General features: G+C 49.0%; 2 protein-coding genes across 14 annotated transcripts in view; both read right to left on the reverse strand.

Annotated features, from left to right (window-relative positions):
• The window catches only part of AP2M1 (adaptor related protein complex 2 subunit mu 1), a 29145-nt gene extending 17586 nt beyond the window's left edge, over positions 1–11559 (reverse strand). For 2 of the 3 annotated variants that reach the window (XM_032982357.2, XM_032982356.2), the window contains exon 1: positions 11465–11559. The gene's annotated coding sequence lies outside the window, so the exon portion shown is untranslated. The remainder of the gene's footprint in view (positions 1–11464) is intronic. The other variant, XM_032982361.2, reaches the window with a different exon arrangement.
• A 681-nt stretch (positions 11560–12240) lies between these two features.
• Positions 12241–16416, reverse strand: part of DVL3 (dishevelled segment polarity protein 3) — a 33388-nt gene continuing 29212 nt past the window's right edge. For 7 of the 11 annotated variants that reach the window (XM_042797785.1, XM_042797768.1, XM_042797753.1 and 4 more), the window contains 5 exons: positions 16166–16297; positions 15741–15908; positions 14917–15129; positions 14231–14629; positions 12241–13757 (listed from right to left, as the gene is read on the reverse strand). In XM_042797785.1, the coding sequence (XP_042653719.1) occupies positions 13726–13757; positions 14231–14629; positions 14917–15129; positions 15741–15908; positions 16166–16297 (944 nt within the window). In that variant the 3' untranslated portion in view covers positions 12241–13725. Of the gene's footprint in view, positions 14630–14916; positions 15130–15740; positions 15909–16165; positions 16298–16416 lie in introns of all 11 variants that reach the window. The other 4 variants (XM_042797790.1, XM_042797772.1, XM_042797759.1 and 1 more) reach the window with 1 other exon arrangement.

Genomic DNA, 16416 nt, shown 5'->3' on the forward strand with positions numbered 1-16416 from the left:
CACACACATCCTCAACCAGAAGACAATTGTTACAATACCTGTGGTGGTGAGGACCTGATAACACACATCTTGATGCCACAAGAGTAATGAACTCCAGCAAATTGCAGGAAGGAGGGACAAGGGGAGGACATGCTCGGAAATATTCCTGAAAGTCTGATGGTGTGGCACATTTTACCTAATTTATCTTGTTACATCTGGCCAGGCTAGCATATGGCTGAAGCCCAGTAGGGCAACTAGAGACCCAAGTTGCTGCTTAGATGCTGGATGCAACTGCCTGACTCATGCTTACATCCTGGAGAGCAGAGTACAGAGCTCCTTACTTAAAGAACTATTAGAAACAGTGTTTTACTCTGGAGAGGAGGGAAGCAGCCTTATTGATGCAGTTATAGATTGTACTTTTTGATCTGCTGGAGTTTATATGGAAAAGTATGTGTTTCCAATGCACAGCACAGATTGTACATACTACAACAGACCCAAGCCCTAACTACATGCCAGTCTCAGGATCAGCGTTCCCTCATATTTGCTGCAGAACTGCCCCTTAGAGGCACACCATAACAAGGACTCAATGAGGAAACCCACTGGGAACCAACTGCCTTGTTCCAGACCTAAGGAGCCACTGCAGGAATCATGACAGAGTCCCAGCTGAGAGGCTGCCTGAGCTCATCTGAAACAACTCAAGACCTTAGGTCTAGGTGAGTACACAGAGCTACGATGCATCCTGTAAGACATGAGGCTCTGAATACGATTGCAATTTGTAGCCAGGACTGAAGCTTAAAATTAGCCCCGAAACAGCTGCAGGCTTACTTCTCATTCCATTCATCAGCATGGGTGGATCAAGCCACAAGTAGCAGTACCAGTAGTACCTGCCCTATCCCCCAAATGCAAGAAGATACACAGGCCTGAAACAAAGCAAAGATCCTTTATTTCTACTATAAAGTGTCAACCTCCCCAGTGACTGAGATACAAATCAGATGCAATTCATAGTTAGTCTTTTTGTGTGCAGTTCACACAAGTGTTTGAGATGTCACCAAGCCAAGATCTCAACCATAACACACTTGAATTGGGGGTTAGTGTCTCAGAAGTTACCCTCTTAAAACGCTAATCTTCTCTTGCTTCAAAGGAAGATTGTTTTGAAGAGAGCTACAAAGCTGGTAAACATTATTGATGCAGAAGACTTTTTTTTAAATACACAGCACCAGATCCCATTCCTGTTGTCATATGCACTCCTATTCACTTAGGTCCAAGTCATAATACCCACTCTAACAACTGCCTGGGTGGCTTAGTCCAGAGAAGAACACTACAGATGCGATAGGGCAAGGCTCGTGACTAGGTCTTGGGATGATCACATAGGTATTTCTCAGTTTCAGCACTGCAGAGTGTTAGATAAACAACCATCTCCACACTGCTGTTAGGGTGGGTTAGCCTACACCCACTTGTCTGGGGTGGGTGGAAAAGACAGGGAGAAGCTAGACTAGAGACAGATGCTGACAAAGAACTGATATGTGCTTGCTCAGGAACACAGCAAAAAGTTAAAGTGACCTAGCCTCAGATCATCTCAAAGGTCAGGAAAAAAAGAGACTACAAAAGCAACACACATGATAGGGACAAAAGGAATTCCAGGATAGAACTTTGAGTATGAAGAGTAACACATCCCCTAGAAAATATGTTCAGTAAACTAAGGTAGCTGCCTATTTGAAGGAACTATTGTAGATGTGAGTTCTGTGCTAAAACAAGATTATAGTGCAGCCACTACTTTTAATTTCAGAAAGACAAAAAAGAAACTTTAAATTTCATAAGCCTTTACACCAGCATTTTTAACTACACCTAGTGAGTCCTCAGAGAGTAACATTACACATACTTCTCTGCTATGGGTCTTCAGCTACCAGATGGCTGCTTCTGCTCATTAAAAGGAAAAAGAAAAAAAGAATCAAAAAGTTGGTTGTTAAGTCAAAATAGCAAGAAACAGACAGACGAGTCATTTTCCCAGAGCTCAATAGCGAGCTACCTAGCTTTCATTCCCACATTCTGCTGGTTAGCTATTAGCAGGCTGTCTCCTGCCACTTGTCAGTGGCTTCATGTGGCACTGTTATCAACATTATTTGATGTCTGAGACTCCACCTAGCATGGAAGAGGTTTTCAAATACGTTTTCCTTCCATTCCCATTAGCAACACTTTACAACTTCAGGATACAAGTATTTAATTTACTTCCAGGATAAGTTTCTACAACCAAACCCATTAAGACAGATGCAGCAATCGGAGATTCCCATGGAATTACAGAGTGGGAAAAGCCTTCCGTAGCTGCTCACTCAGCCACGTAGGGGGACCGAGGCTACACAGTACGGCTGGCAGCAAGGCCAGCATCCTCATTCCAGAAGACAGAAACAATCCTGTTAGTCAACAGGACAAAATCCAGTTCTCAAATTTAATGAAGTGGCCGTACCACAGACTCACAACTACTTACATGAAGCACATGTGGCCCTAACAGGCATGCAGGAGACCACTGAAAGGTGACATGCACAGCTAGAACCCAAAACATGGGGAATATGTGTTTGAGAACAGCTGCCCAATGAGTCTGGCAGATGCTGAAGCTGTAACACAGTGAACATTTGAAAGGTCATTCACACAGGCCACATGATGAAAAAAAAAAAAGGACCATTATGACAATGAAAGGAACTTGTTGCTCACTCTACAAAATTCTTTCTTAATTAGCATAAGATAAAAGGATATTTTTTCAGTCTGCTATAGCGCTGGCTTCCACGTTCAGATATGGACTATTGCTACCAAAGGGGAAGGTGAGTTCCTGCATCCTCTTTAAGACTTAAATTGTACAGAACAGTTTCCTGGAAGCTTATGCAACTGGTCAAAGCTGGATCATATCAACCCTACAAACCCTTTCCAGAAGATTCCTAGAAAGCACATCCTAGTCTTAAAAAAAAAAAACTCCCTCTTGGGTTTTAATGCTGCTTAAATTAATTTATTCGCTATTTTTAGCATAATGGAAATGTCTGCTTGATGAGCAACAGGATCAGACACACAGCATATACAAGACAAAGCCTCCTGCTAGCATGACAGGACAATCACTTTCTGAAAAAGCCTTGATTTGAGTATTTACTACATTACTATAAGATACGTAGAAGACTGCTGATCGTGCTTCATGTTGGAAATGAAAAGCCTTCTCATAGGAAGATCTCAAAAACTGTCAGGTAACAGTAAGGAAAGGTCAAGATGAGAGCCCCCAGGAGATCACCCTGCAACGGCTTGTTTATTTTGGAACTCTAAATGGATCCCTTTAACCTATCTGCTGGGTTTCCTCTCAAATCTCTGCATCGGCAGCATCCCATGGCAAAAAAAGAAAGTCTACAGTTTTATAACCACTGTGTAAAACACCCTCCTTTTTGTTTTAAGTCTGCTTTTTCTTCCTTCCCCCAGCTTTGTTTAATGGCCTCAAGTTCAAGTGCAGGAAGAAGCAATTAAGAACCAGCCCCCACATTATCTCCAGGCCACTCAGGATTTTGCAGATCTCCTCCCCTGCCTTCATTGCCCCTTTCCCAGAATAAGATGTTCCCACCTCACTCAGTTGCTCTTCACAGGGAAATTGCTTTATGCTTTGGTCTTTCTCAGTGCCTTCCTCTACCTGTTTTCCTTCTGGAAGTGAGTGCAAAACTGCACAAGTTACTCAAGATGTAACCAAATCATGATACAGACAGTAAGACAATCATACATATCCTGCTTTGATCTTTTCCTAGTGGTTCTCAATATTTGACTTGCATTTTAAAACCACCACTCAGGAAGAAGCTAACAATTTCATCATTTATGAAAACTCCAAGATCACACCTAATTCGGTCTTCAGGGTGATTAAGCACGTTACAGGTGAAGCTAGAATTGCCTTTGCTCCCTAATCCACATACCTGCTATATGCACCATTGTACATTTATGTACCTTGAATTTAGTGTGCTATTTTGTAGTCACATCACTGCACCTCTATGCCACTTTTGACCTACTTTGCCCTTACTACTCCGAATACCCTCATATCTACACACATCCCTCCTGCCGTGACTACTGACCAGGATTGCTCTTATTACAAATCCTCATTTGCTACAAAACAAGAGCATGCAGAGAGATCTGCCACCAACCAACTGATGTATACCAGCCATGCTATACTGGTAACGCAGCTCAATATTGAACCACTTGCTCAAAGTCAGAAAGGGACTGGGTCTGTGCTATGTGAACCCCTGGTTAACTCCCGAGGTGGTAGTTTCACTTACTACAGCTGTAGCCATGGGATCAGGACCATTCTGCCAGTTTGTTTTATGCCTACCTGCGTAAATATACCTGAGAGATATGCACTAGCATTATTTCACATGTAGTAGCAACTTGCCTCCATACTAGTTATCATTCTCCTCAAGACTGAAAAAACCCACAATTCTACAGGCTCTATGGGTTAAACCTGAATTCACATCTAAGTGCTATTTACATATCTTGATTTGTGTCAGACAATTGGTCAAGTGTTTTCAGGTACGAAATTCACATGGGCTAAGGACAGCGACTTCAAGAAAACAGTTTCATATGACTAACCCAACTGTACCAGCTATAGGTCTCTGCAATAATTGAAAGACACACACCATATAAACCCCTTGCTGCATTCCCATCTACCGACATCAGGGACCAAAGAGGTCTCAAGCGCACAAGTTATTTAAACACAATTATAAGCAAGTCTTCCTTGCTCTGCTTGACTTCTGCAATCCAGAATCTTCTTGAAGAGTTCCAAGTGTCACAAGCACAGACAGCACGACAGCATCAACACAGCTTACAGGATGTTCGGTCTGGTGCAGTGCCGTTCTCAGCCAACCTTTGCCAAGTTTGCCCACAATGGAAGTTCAGGGAACAGCGACAACATTCCAGTCTCCTGCTCAAGCTTTGCATTACACTCCTCCCGGACACAAGATCAGAGTGACCACGCTCCCTCCCCACTACAGTTACTTCCATCAGCTAATGGGAGCACATCCACACAGATGGAAACTCAAGAGGTAGAATGACTAGCCCAGAGATACATGAACAGATGAGATGAAAGCTATACAAAGGGCACCATGCAAAAGAAAGTTCCTTAAAGCCTAGCAAGAAGAATGGCTCTTTAAGATTACAATGTCTCTCCTTGAAGCAGCTGCAGTGAAAAATAAGCTTGCTTTGTTTTGATCCTCATTTGTGTTTCAGTACAAGTTTCACAGATACTCGTTTCAACTATTTCAAGGTTACGCTGCAATTAGAATGAGGTTTTTAGTGGTACAGATCCAACTTGCTATGATCTTCCATACATTTAAAAATAATGAATAGTTTTATTTTCAGTTCAGCTTTGAAAATAAAAGATCCTAGTGCCTGCAATGGTTAAGAACTGCAGGGAACAGGGCTCAAATTAATTTGAGACTGATATTCTGTGACTCATGGCTGCTGGAATCAGAAGGCCCCATAAGAAGAAATCCACCACAGGAGATGGGTTCATCTGCTCGCTGCGCATAGGCAACATGACTCAGAAAGCTTTCCAGCATTGCTCAATCAGCTTTCAATGACTCATTCTGCTCCTCTCCACAGTGAGCCTTTTCTAGGGAGCTTGCCCTACACCATTTTTGAGTTTCCTCAGGCTAATAACTCATTGCAAGACACAGTTTAAGAGCAAAGCCCATCACTTCAATTGTTTATCATTAAGTGCCTGGAAACTAAGATGACTCTAGGAGAAGCCTTTGGATTAATGGTCCATCAACTGTATTTTCAGAGCTTTGCAGCTCCGCTCCTTCTGTTTCACTAGCTTGAACATATGGCGACCTGCTCCACACTGCTAGCTATAGGCCTGTTTTCTAGTTATAGTATGGATGGATTTCTTCAAGTTAAGGTACAGCAAAGATCCACATGTATGTTGAATTCGCACTAGCTGGTGACTAATCACCTTAATTTAGGAACCACAGTCTTCTCTCAATACACTCTGCATTCTTCAAACAGCTAGCTACTGGAGTAAGAGTGAGATCTAACATCTGAATGCTGCTCCTACAAATACCTAAGGTCAGCAGCAGAGTAGGAAGCGTACTAAGTACTCACATTCCCATATACTTCTATTTCAACCCCTAAATAGAAAGGAAAAGGAACATGAAGAACATCACTGACCACATACTTACACATGCTTATAAACCCACTAAGAGTTAAGTCTACATGGAAATGCCTTTTTAGAATGCCTTTTCACTCAAGGGAAAATGAGAGCATTAAGATACACCTTTACAGAAACTGTGGCAAAGTTACAATATTGAAGACAGCCAGCTACAAAAAAAAAAAGAAAATCTCTAAAGATGAAATGATGAGATGTGGATTTGAAGGCATTTCAGTAGTTATATAACTGAAAAGCAGCAGGATTAGCTGGACCTGTAACGACTGACATGGTAACGTGGAACTTCTTAAAAGAATCGGGCATACTCATCTTAAATCATGTCACTGCTCACGCTGTGCAGGGGATATGCATTAGGGAGTATCCCTCTCTCAAACTATCATCGCACGTTAAACAAAGCCCCAGAAGCCAGCCTGCAGCAGGTTAGCTGCAGACCATAACCAAGGGAGTCCAGAGAAAGGTAAAGACTCAATAAAGCATAGTATCTCAAAAGCTGCTTTTGCCCACTGATTCTATCATAGATGGAAAAATGCTCTATTTATTAGGTCTGACCTAAAGGCAGATGGTTCTCCAAAAGCCACCAGACTTTGCCATTTCAGACCTACATTGTGCCACACACTTGGAATGCTCAGGCAGCAGGATCCCGTTGCTGAGCTGTCAGTAGCCTCACATATTCTGGGACACAACAAGTGGCTGAACTGGGAGCCAGCTAGTGAGATGATGCACTAAACGTGCATCCAGCAAGTGGAGATTCAGCAGCTCCCTCCTGCAGCATGTAAGAGCCCAGCCTTCCACTTCTATTGCCTCTTCATGGATTCTGACCTAGAATAGTTGTAGAAAAATGAACAACATACAGCACGAAGCTTTCTTAGACTAAACAAGGCAGACATAAGGAACCGACTAACAAGCGTAGTTTGTTCCCTCTGTGGTGGTTTGTCTGTATCTGCAGCAGCTCTACCAGAAGTGACACAGCAAACAGTACCAATTCTCCAGTCTTTGTCCAGTGCATTAGCCACCCATGGTCTCTCTACTTGAGAAACCATAGCATCACACCAGTAACAAGACACCACTGTACTACCAGAGTCATCTGTTCATTAGGGTATGAGAGGCAAAGCTGAATTCTAGCCAAAATCCCAGATATATGGACATTCAAACAAGTGATTTTTTCCAAAGATCTGTCCCATTACCTGAAGTCTTTCAGGTGATGCCACATAGACCATTAATCCTTCCCTGCACCATCAGGAACAGCGCTGGCTTCAACCTACACCATAAACTTTGGAACAGCTGTCTGCCTTTTGTAACGGTAGTTGCACAAATTAAAACAAAAAATAAAAAAGCTAATCTGCTCAAATTCATTGCTTAGGAAAAACAGTGAATTGTCAGTTTTCTGCAGTGGTATGAGGCAACATGACTGCAGTAATGGCAGCTTCACATACAGGCAAGAGATGCTTGTTCTAGCTCTAAAAGAATGAGGCACTGTCTGGAGGAAACATGTCATTAGCAATGTGCCTACAGACTACCAGTACTGGAGCCACCATAAACTTTGGTCATATACTGGCATTTTTGCTTCAGAAAAGAGCAAATGCAGTTGTCTGTTTCCTCCCACACCAGGTTCTCTAAATTCAGTGCAGGCAGAAGCTGCTGAACTCTTGAGCCTTTAAAATTATCATGGCCTGTCTGCTCAGCGAATCCTCTGTCTTCTCTCTTCAGAGGTGCAGTGGTAACAGCAGCTAAAGAATAAGTGCACAGAAGCAGCAGGACAGCAGGGACATGAGTTCTTATGCTGCCCCTAATGATCTAACTACAGTTTCACATTACCACCCAAGCGCCAACAGCCTCAGGATTTGGCAAGCACTGGTAGCACCCTGACAGCACCGAGTGCATTTTTCTATTAATTTTGGAATGCACCTTTGACATCAGCTGCATTTTACTAAGTCAGCTGTGCAGGTGTGACTCTCACTGCAGAGATACCTCTCCAGAAAAGAGTCCACCACTCCAGGTGGTGAAAATAAGCACGTGATATGGTCTGCCAGTCACCTTCAACTCAACCACTGACAGAGCAATCCTCTGAGGCTTGATCAGCAGACTTCTGCTCATCTGCAAAGCCATTTTGGCCACAGCCCCACTGTGAGACAAGCCATTAGCTTCACCAAGTTTCCTGTGCTATCAAATACAGGGTACAAATAAACACAAGATGATCAGTAATGAGCCCAAGATGCAGCTATTCTGGGCTTTGTCCCTCCCATTAAGGGGCTAGAAGTTTCCCAGAACACAGACATCACTCAGTTTGAATTAAAACAGGAATGCTTATTTCTCTAATTTACACAGCACACCTAGGAAACAGCAATAGTTAAGCTGGTGTAAAGCAACCAACCCATTTAGCAGTCTATTAAAAGAAAGTTTGGGTTCTGACTTAACAGTAAGTAAGACTTCTGTGCATTAATGAGCTTATCTAACTAAGCAGTTCGAGGTACATTAGCTGCTAGAGTTCTCATCCAGGAAGAAATCAGGAGAGGTATTGCAGCTCTCACCCAGAGGGCTGAGGGTAAATCACCAACTGTAACAATTTCTGCATTCCAGAAATCAGTATGATCTTGGACAAGTGACAACAGTTGAAGCAGGAGGGGGATTAGTCAGGCTGCTCTGGCAAACTGGAGTTATTCAGAAAAGCAGTCCTTTCAGGCTAGCGCTAGCCATTACCAAACCAAAAGGCTTAAGGCTTACAACAATGTCATCACCCCACCAGCTAATCCGAGCATATAAACTTTGCTTAGAGGGCTGCATTAGCCACCTTCCAGGAAGCCAGGGGCTGCACTCGGTTTTAAACAAGAGTAGTTGCAATCACTTCATCCTGAAGAAGACAGGCTGCATAATTTAATTAGGAGGCATACTCTGAGCTAAAGAGCTACCGAGATAAATCCATCAGTTTCAGAGAAATCGTTCCTATTTTAAACCCAATCCCATGAATCCTCATAACCAGTGGGCAGGAAGAGAAGCACGTTCAGCTCTTACCAGGCTCTCCTCCCACAGTCTACTTCTGCATGCCATACTGCACACAGACAGTCTAAAGAGTAACGAGACAAATACTGACACAGGGAAACACGAGAAGCTCCCTTACTCTGGTAAAACATCACATTTAACACACCTCTCCAACTTATTTTGAGTCCAACTTTATCTGAACAGCCCCAATACCTTCTTTCATTTCTACCAGTTCTTCCAAGGCAGTTTCAAAGTCAGTCTGAATCAACTTCTACTCACTTTTTACTCTTGAGCTAAAAACCTGAACAGTAACTTGCATTCTATTCATCTTCTAACAAAAGAGGTTAAAGACACAGACTGCAGTTTGAGTAACAGCTTATATTCTGCAGACCAGTAATGGTCTAGGTGCCCTGACTTGCCAGTGTTTCTCTTTCTACTATTACTGTAGAGCAGATAACTGCATTTCACATTCTGTGCCTCAGCCTGAAAGCTGAGCTGCCAACCTCCTGCTGAGATCAAAATAATAGATGGCATCCTAGTAACTTTTGACTCTGTATGTCATTCACTAAAGGAGGGAAGCTGACTCTACCATACAGACCAATTATATTTTGGCACTCCAGGCTGTACTTCAGTCCATCCCCCAGTTAACCTTAAGAAGAGCCTTTAAATACTCTAATGGTCCTTAGTAGTATTAGCTCAGAAAAAAACAGTGCAAGATGTTGTGCTGCAAAAGAGTCTTGGCTTTATTATTTCTTGATGCATGGATGAGACAAGAAAAGTTTAACTAGGGTCACGGGAAGTTTCTTTACAAAGCCCATTTTGTTTAGTGATTGTTCCCATTCCACTGGAGAAAAAAAAAAAAAAAAAAGATACTATCAAATCGGGGTGGATTAAACTCTTCAAAGGCCAGATCTGTGCTCTCTCAGGAGGAAGAAGCCCACAATACCCTTCAAGGATATCTTAGATGCTCTCCCTGGAAGAAAACATGGCCAGTTTGGAGCCCAAAGAATGCCAGGTATCTTTGTCACTAGATGTCAGTAACATGGCACTTCCTATAGAAGAGAAATTATGTCTCCCTTCTGACATGGAAAATATGGAAGTCGGCAGTTTGGCAGCATCTTGTCAGATTAGAGATTGTCCCTGCAAGCAAAATTCACAGGGACAAGTACAGCTTTTACTATAGGAAAAAACAATGGCTGCAGCTCTGATAGCATTCAAGCAAACGTTACCCAACAAGACAGCACATGAGACCGTATGCAGTTAGAAACCTGCAATACCTAGACTTCCGAGCCACAGAAGCTATCCAGACTCACCTATCTGGGAAAGTTCCAGGCTCAGATTTTGGCAGCCTGAGGCTAAAACTTGACAGCAGCTTTGTCATACTAAAGCAAGCAGAAAACAGATCATGGAATCACACAGCTTATGGGGAAAAGACTAGATCAAAAGCAAGTCGTTACCTACTGGGGAGAGAAGTCAACTGCTCTGGATGATAAACACAGGCTGTGTTTCCTGAAGCTTTACTGAAACCAAAAATCTAGCTCAGGGAAGAATGGAAGTGGCAATGTATCTAGAAGAGCCGTTGGATAAGAGCCCATTTTAAGCCCCAGAACAAGCACAGTTTAGCATCAGCAGCGCTGCATTCTGCCTCAGCAGGTTTTCCACTGAGGAAGCTGGAGGGTGCAAGCCATGACCTAGCTAATTCACACTTGTATCTGTAGTACAGGCAAGTGATTTTATGGGAAGTTTCTGTCCAATCTAGCTACAAGACCTTTGCTCAGGCTGACCTAACACATCGGTTCAGGCCTTCCCTAGCCGTCCTGTGCCCACAGACAGCTTGACTCTGTCCCCGCCCTCACCCGGTTCAGCACTGCAGGGCTGCCACCCCAGGTATTCCAGACAGATAGCTAATTAAGAGAAGCCATTAACAAAACCCCTCGATTCCAAGCAACGTGAGAGCGTACGAGCCAGCCTCGGCGGGGCTGGGGTCGCCCAGCACCCCCTCACAGGGGGCTGAGGAAAAACCCTCCAGGGGGAGCCCCGCTTCCCTCCCGCGCGGCTCTGCGAGGCACATCCCGCTCCCCTCCTCAAGGGCAGCCGACGGGGGACCCCACCCTGCAAAAGGGCCCTCCCCGAGCCTGTCAGGGTCGCTCCGCGCCCCGCGGGGTAGGCCCACGGACCCCCCACCCCCTGCGAGCGCCAAGGCAGCCGCCACCCGCGGTCATCCCGGCCGCAGCCCGGCCGCAGAAGCCGAGTCCCGCCGCAGGCAGACCGCCCAGAGAAGCGAAGCGGGCCTGCACACCCCGCCGGGGAGCAGGAGGCCGGCCCGAAGCACCTCACCTGCCGCTGACCCGCCCGCCGCTCGCTGCCCAGCGCCCAAGATGGCGGCGACCGCCCCCCCACCCTCTTCCCTCCGCGCCCCCCCCCCCCCCCCCCTTATCACTGCGGAGCCGCCGCCGCGCATGCCCCGCCCGCGCCCCGCCGCCGCCGCGCATGCGCCGCCGCGGGGAGGAGCGGCTGGGCGGGCGGGAAGGGCCGTCCCGCGCGGAGGCTGCCGGGATCCGTAGTCCTGCAGCGCGGGGCGCCCTGGGAGTTGTAGTCCGTGGAGCGGAGAAGATGGCGTGGGCGCCGCGCCCGGGCGAGGGGGCCTCCCCCTCATCCCCGGCCACAGGGTGCGCTCGGGCAAGGGAGGCTGCTCTCCTCCCCCGCTCCCTTCTCCACCGCAGAAGCCTGAAGCCACCGTGCCTGTCCGCGGGGCTGCCGGCTCCCACGGCCCCCCGCACAGACAGCCGCGGGGCCTGCCCGCTCCCCGTCCTCGCAGCGCCGGGCTCAGCGCCCGCTGTCGTGCCCCCCCCCCCCCAACACCCCTCGGGGCGCCCGCTGGAAACGGGAGACCCCGGGAAGGGCGAGGGCCCGCGGCCAGGCCCCGCACCCGAGAGCGGCGGCGGCGGCGGGAGGCACCGCGGGGAGACGGGGTCTGCTGGAAAACGGGCGCGGCCTGCCCACGTCCCACGGGGAATCGCGCTGCAGAGCAAAAGGCAGGGCAGAAAAGAAGCAGCTGGGGCGCGGGGCGTGGAGGGGAGGGAAACAAAAAACAAAACAACACAAGGCAGAAGTCCAATAAAACTATGTTTATAAATAAAAACAAGGAGATTGGTTTTGTTTTTATAAAACCCAGCAGGCAGGGTAGGGCAAGGGTTTGAGCAGTGGCCAAGGGGGCTGCTGGGTGGCATCGGGGGCGGGGGGGGGATGACAGGCCGCAGCTTGCCGGTGCCGAGATCGGGGGACGGGGGGTGGCTGAGAGCGGGCACGGGGCAGAGGGAAAAAAGAGGCTTTAGGGAGTCACGGGGAGATGAACTGCTGGCACAGGAGAGCTGGCAGAGGGGTTGCAGGGGCAGCGCAGACCCCTGCGGGGCGAAATACATTTCATCTCCAGCGTATAAAAAACTGCAAACACGGGAAAGACAAAAGGAGGCAACGCTGGCAGGGAAAGCCACGGCGCGGCAACGGGAGAAGGTGCCAGCACTGACGGCAGCAGGGTCGAGCGTGGCTGTGCTGTACCGTGCTTGGCCCGGGGCAGCGGGAAGGAGCTGCCCCCAGCCCGAGGCAGGTCTCCGAGTACGCAGAAGAGGAAGGAAAAGGGGCAGGGAGCACCGGAGCAAAGAGACTCGACTGTCCCGACACAGCTGTAGGTGTCGAGCCCAGAGGCCACGGTTTGGGCTGCAGCCTCCCTCCCCAGAGAGCTCACGTTGCTGCCAGGCACTGTTCACAGTCTGGAGGGAGCGGGGCCGTCCCAGCTCCGTCCCACAGCCTCATCCCTCCCGGCAGCCAGGCCAGCAGCACTTGGGCATGGGATGAAGCGGGGGTAGACATGGGCCCTTCACAGGGCAAAATACAAGGGACCTCCCCATTTCCCCAAAGCATGAAAGCGAACCTGTTGTGCCCCTCCCTCACCTTCTAACTCCATCCAGGACCTTGAAGATGTCACAGCGCTGAGCAGCAGCGTGACAGCAGGAGGGAAAAGGGCCATAGCTGCCAGTGCCAGGCCCGGGCATGGGACGGGCAGCAGTGTGGTACAGGCAAGAGGGCAAGAAGCAGGACGGAGGGAGCAGAACTCTGCCCTTAAATCCCCCTCAAGTGTGCGGGGCAGGTGCAGGGCGCAAAGTCATGCAAGACTGTGTGCAGGCACCCACCGCCGCCCTGGGCTGAATGCAGAGGTACAGCCCCAGCCCCGAGACTCATGGCCTGGGCAAAGTGAAGGAGGGTCCTGTCTTGGGGCAACGCCAGGCTCGGACCTGGCCCAATGTGTGGGCAAGAGGAAGGAGGCAAGAGGGAAGCGGCAGCATCTCTCCATTCCTCTGAGGCACTGAAGCCCTGGAACATTCATGCATTAGCCAAAAGGCAACTACAACGGGATTTAAAACACATATATAAGGCTGGTCCCTGCTCCCCTCTTGGGGCTGTGGGAAGGGCAGGGCGTCTTCCGCAAGGGGGAGGAAAGAAGCCATCTTCAGCACCACGCGTGCCCAGCGCCCCTGGAGCTCCGTGTCCTCCTGTCGGGCCACGCCATGCTCCAGCTCTCCCCCCCATGGGCGGCAGGCTCAGAGAAAGTCAAACACCCCGTAATTCTTTGCTGCTTGATAGAAGAAACACAAAAGGGTGAAAAGAAAGAAGAGATGTTTAGGGTGGAAGGACCGAGGCAGCAGTGACACACGGGCAAGCAGCACAGGGCGCTGGGATGGGTGCAGATTAATGGGGTTAGAGAGGATGGCAGGAGGGAATTACCATCGGCAATACACAAGTCTGGTGGCGGGATGGGCTGGCAGCACCCAGCAGGCCTGCCAGGCCCGTCCACCCCGCTCGAGGAGGGATTAGAATTGAGGTTTAGTTCCATTTATTATTTTTTTTTTCCCTTTTTTTCTTTTCGTTATCAAGACCAAAAAAAAAAAATAAACCAAAAACCAAAAAAAAAAAATAAAACCCAAAAAAACAAGGGGTGAAGCCAAGGCTGGTCCTAGGAAACAAACGACGGGGATGGATGGGGGAAGGAGGGGCAGCAGACAGACAGGGGATGGGCGCTTCACATTACATCCACAAAGAACTCACTGGGGTTGCCCATGGCCATTCGGAAGGACTGTCTACTGGCTGTCAGTTCGGGGGGCACAGAGGCCAGGTCACGGCCCGGCGGCGCCCCGGGGGGCCCCATGGCTGAAGGCGGCGGAGGCATCAGCAACATGGGGGGGCTGAAGAGAGGGGGGAGGCCGGGTGGCCCATACGACTGCTGGCTGTGGTGGCTGCGGATGCTGTGAGCCAGAGAGTGCTGGCTACGCTGGCTGTGCTGGCTGGCCGGCACCGAGCGCTCGCTGGCCGCGCGCTCACGCCGCATGCTGCTCCTCGTGGTGTGGTCCGACTCGCTCCCGCTGCCGCCTGACTTGGACTCCCCGGTCTTCTCTCTCTCCTTCCTCCTCTCGCTGCCGCTGCGATTGGAACCACTGCTCCGGCTCCCTGCGAAGCGCAGGAGGCAAGGTTAAGCGACAGCTCAGACTAGCCAGGAAGAGAGGATGCTCCTCTAGACAAGAGAGGACTACAGCATGCTGCAGCTCAGCCATCTGCCAGCACAGTCTGTGCGCTGTCTCCTTTCAACCCCTGAGTCCCACAGCCCGTCTGAGATGGCTTTTTCCCCAGCTCCCCACACGCACAGGGCCTTGCCTAAGCAGCCTTTTCCTGCTGCTTCCCTGTACTGAACAGGGCATCTGCCCACCCACAGGTATATTTTAGTCCTTTCCACTCACCTTCACTGTGCTGGCTGCCCGCACTGCCCCCTCCGTAGCTATAGCCTGGGTCAGGGAAGCCGGGGTGGGGGTTATATGGATGAGGTGGTGGATACTGATATGGGAAAGCCATAGGCCAGGGTGCAGCTCCTGGGTGGGGGAGCGGAGCCAAAGTGTCCTGATCAGAGGCACCGCTGGAGCCATCGTGATCATGAAGAGAAAGATTAGCCATGTCTGCAAGAAAGCAGAGAAGAGGGGTTAATCCAAGCGGAAAGACAACCACGTGTGATTAAGCAGCTCCCTGTCCACCCTTGCTGGGGTACACAAAGAGACACAAGAAGCTGGCACTCTCCCTTGCTAGTCAGTGCAACCATTTGTGCTTCCTGGCTGGACAACAGCCAGGCTGCGCGAGTCCAAGCTGCCACTCTAATACAGAGACCAGCTTGGTGGGAAAGGACCACATTAGAGCTACAGCTCACCCTGACAATTACCTCCCCCATCCCTCTTAGTTGAGCAGAACCCAGTTGTCTGAGCACCACCTCCTTGCCAGCACTGGAAGTTCAGAGCCTGGAGACAAAGTCAGTAAAGACTAAGACTCCAATATGGCTGCCTAGGAGAAAAGATCCCATAGTAGGTGATAACTGCCAATGCTGCTTCCAACTTCACCACCCCAGCAGCACAACAAGGGAGCCGGGACATCCTTCATCACCCTCTAACAGGGTGTGTAGAACAAAGGGCCCAGCCTGATGGCAAAGGCAGTACCTATGTCCCCACAATGTCAGCAGGGTTCTGCAGGACCTCTGTCCCTCCCATCCTCTCCCTCCCACCCACACCAAGTGTCATACTTCCACAGAGGTCCCCGAAGATGTAGTAGCACTGCTCCGAGAAGGTGATCTTGTTCACGGTATGTCGAATGTAGCCAGCCTTCAGCAGATTGCTGGCATATTTGCGGGATTCACGACGGTCTGTAAAGCCCTCCACATGGTGATAGAGCCAATCCACCACATCTGAACCTGCCACCAAACATCAGAGTTAAATACAGCAAGAAAGAGGAAGACAGTGGCCCTTGAAGCAGTGGGCCACACTGGAGCCAAGACAAAGTGGGCCAAAAGGTGAAAAGGGACTGCACAGCCAAAGCTTCAATTTGTGTCTCTGGCCTGGTCAACAATTAGTTTACAGTGACAGAGATGCTCCCTTGGGCATCTGCTTGGAAAACAGGCCCCCCCATTCCCCAGTCCGTGCCTCTGCTGCGGGCAGCACAGTCTCTTACCAATGAAGGCATTGGGGATGGTGATCTTCAGCCACATTCGGTCACGCACCTCTAGGCCTGACTCTGGTGAGGCCATGGCTTTGACAATGGTGGCCATGTCGCTGTGGATGGACAGGTGAAAGTCATCGAGGCCTGTGGTATGGACGAGGGAAGGGAGGCAGAGGTGAGAGGACAGAAAAGACTACAGGGCCTCATGGAAGCATCACACACAGGAGGAATGGGCCAGGGAACAATACATCGCAGACAGCTTT

Source organism: Tyto alba, unplaced genomic scaffold, assembly GCF_018691265.1.
Source record: "Tyto alba isolate M040663 unplaced genomic scaffold, T.alba_DEE_v4.0 Super-Scaffold_10, whole genome shotgun sequence".
In the NCBI taxonomy this organism is placed as follows: Eukaryota; Metazoa; Chordata; class Aves; order Strigiformes; family Tytonidae; genus Tyto; species Tyto alba.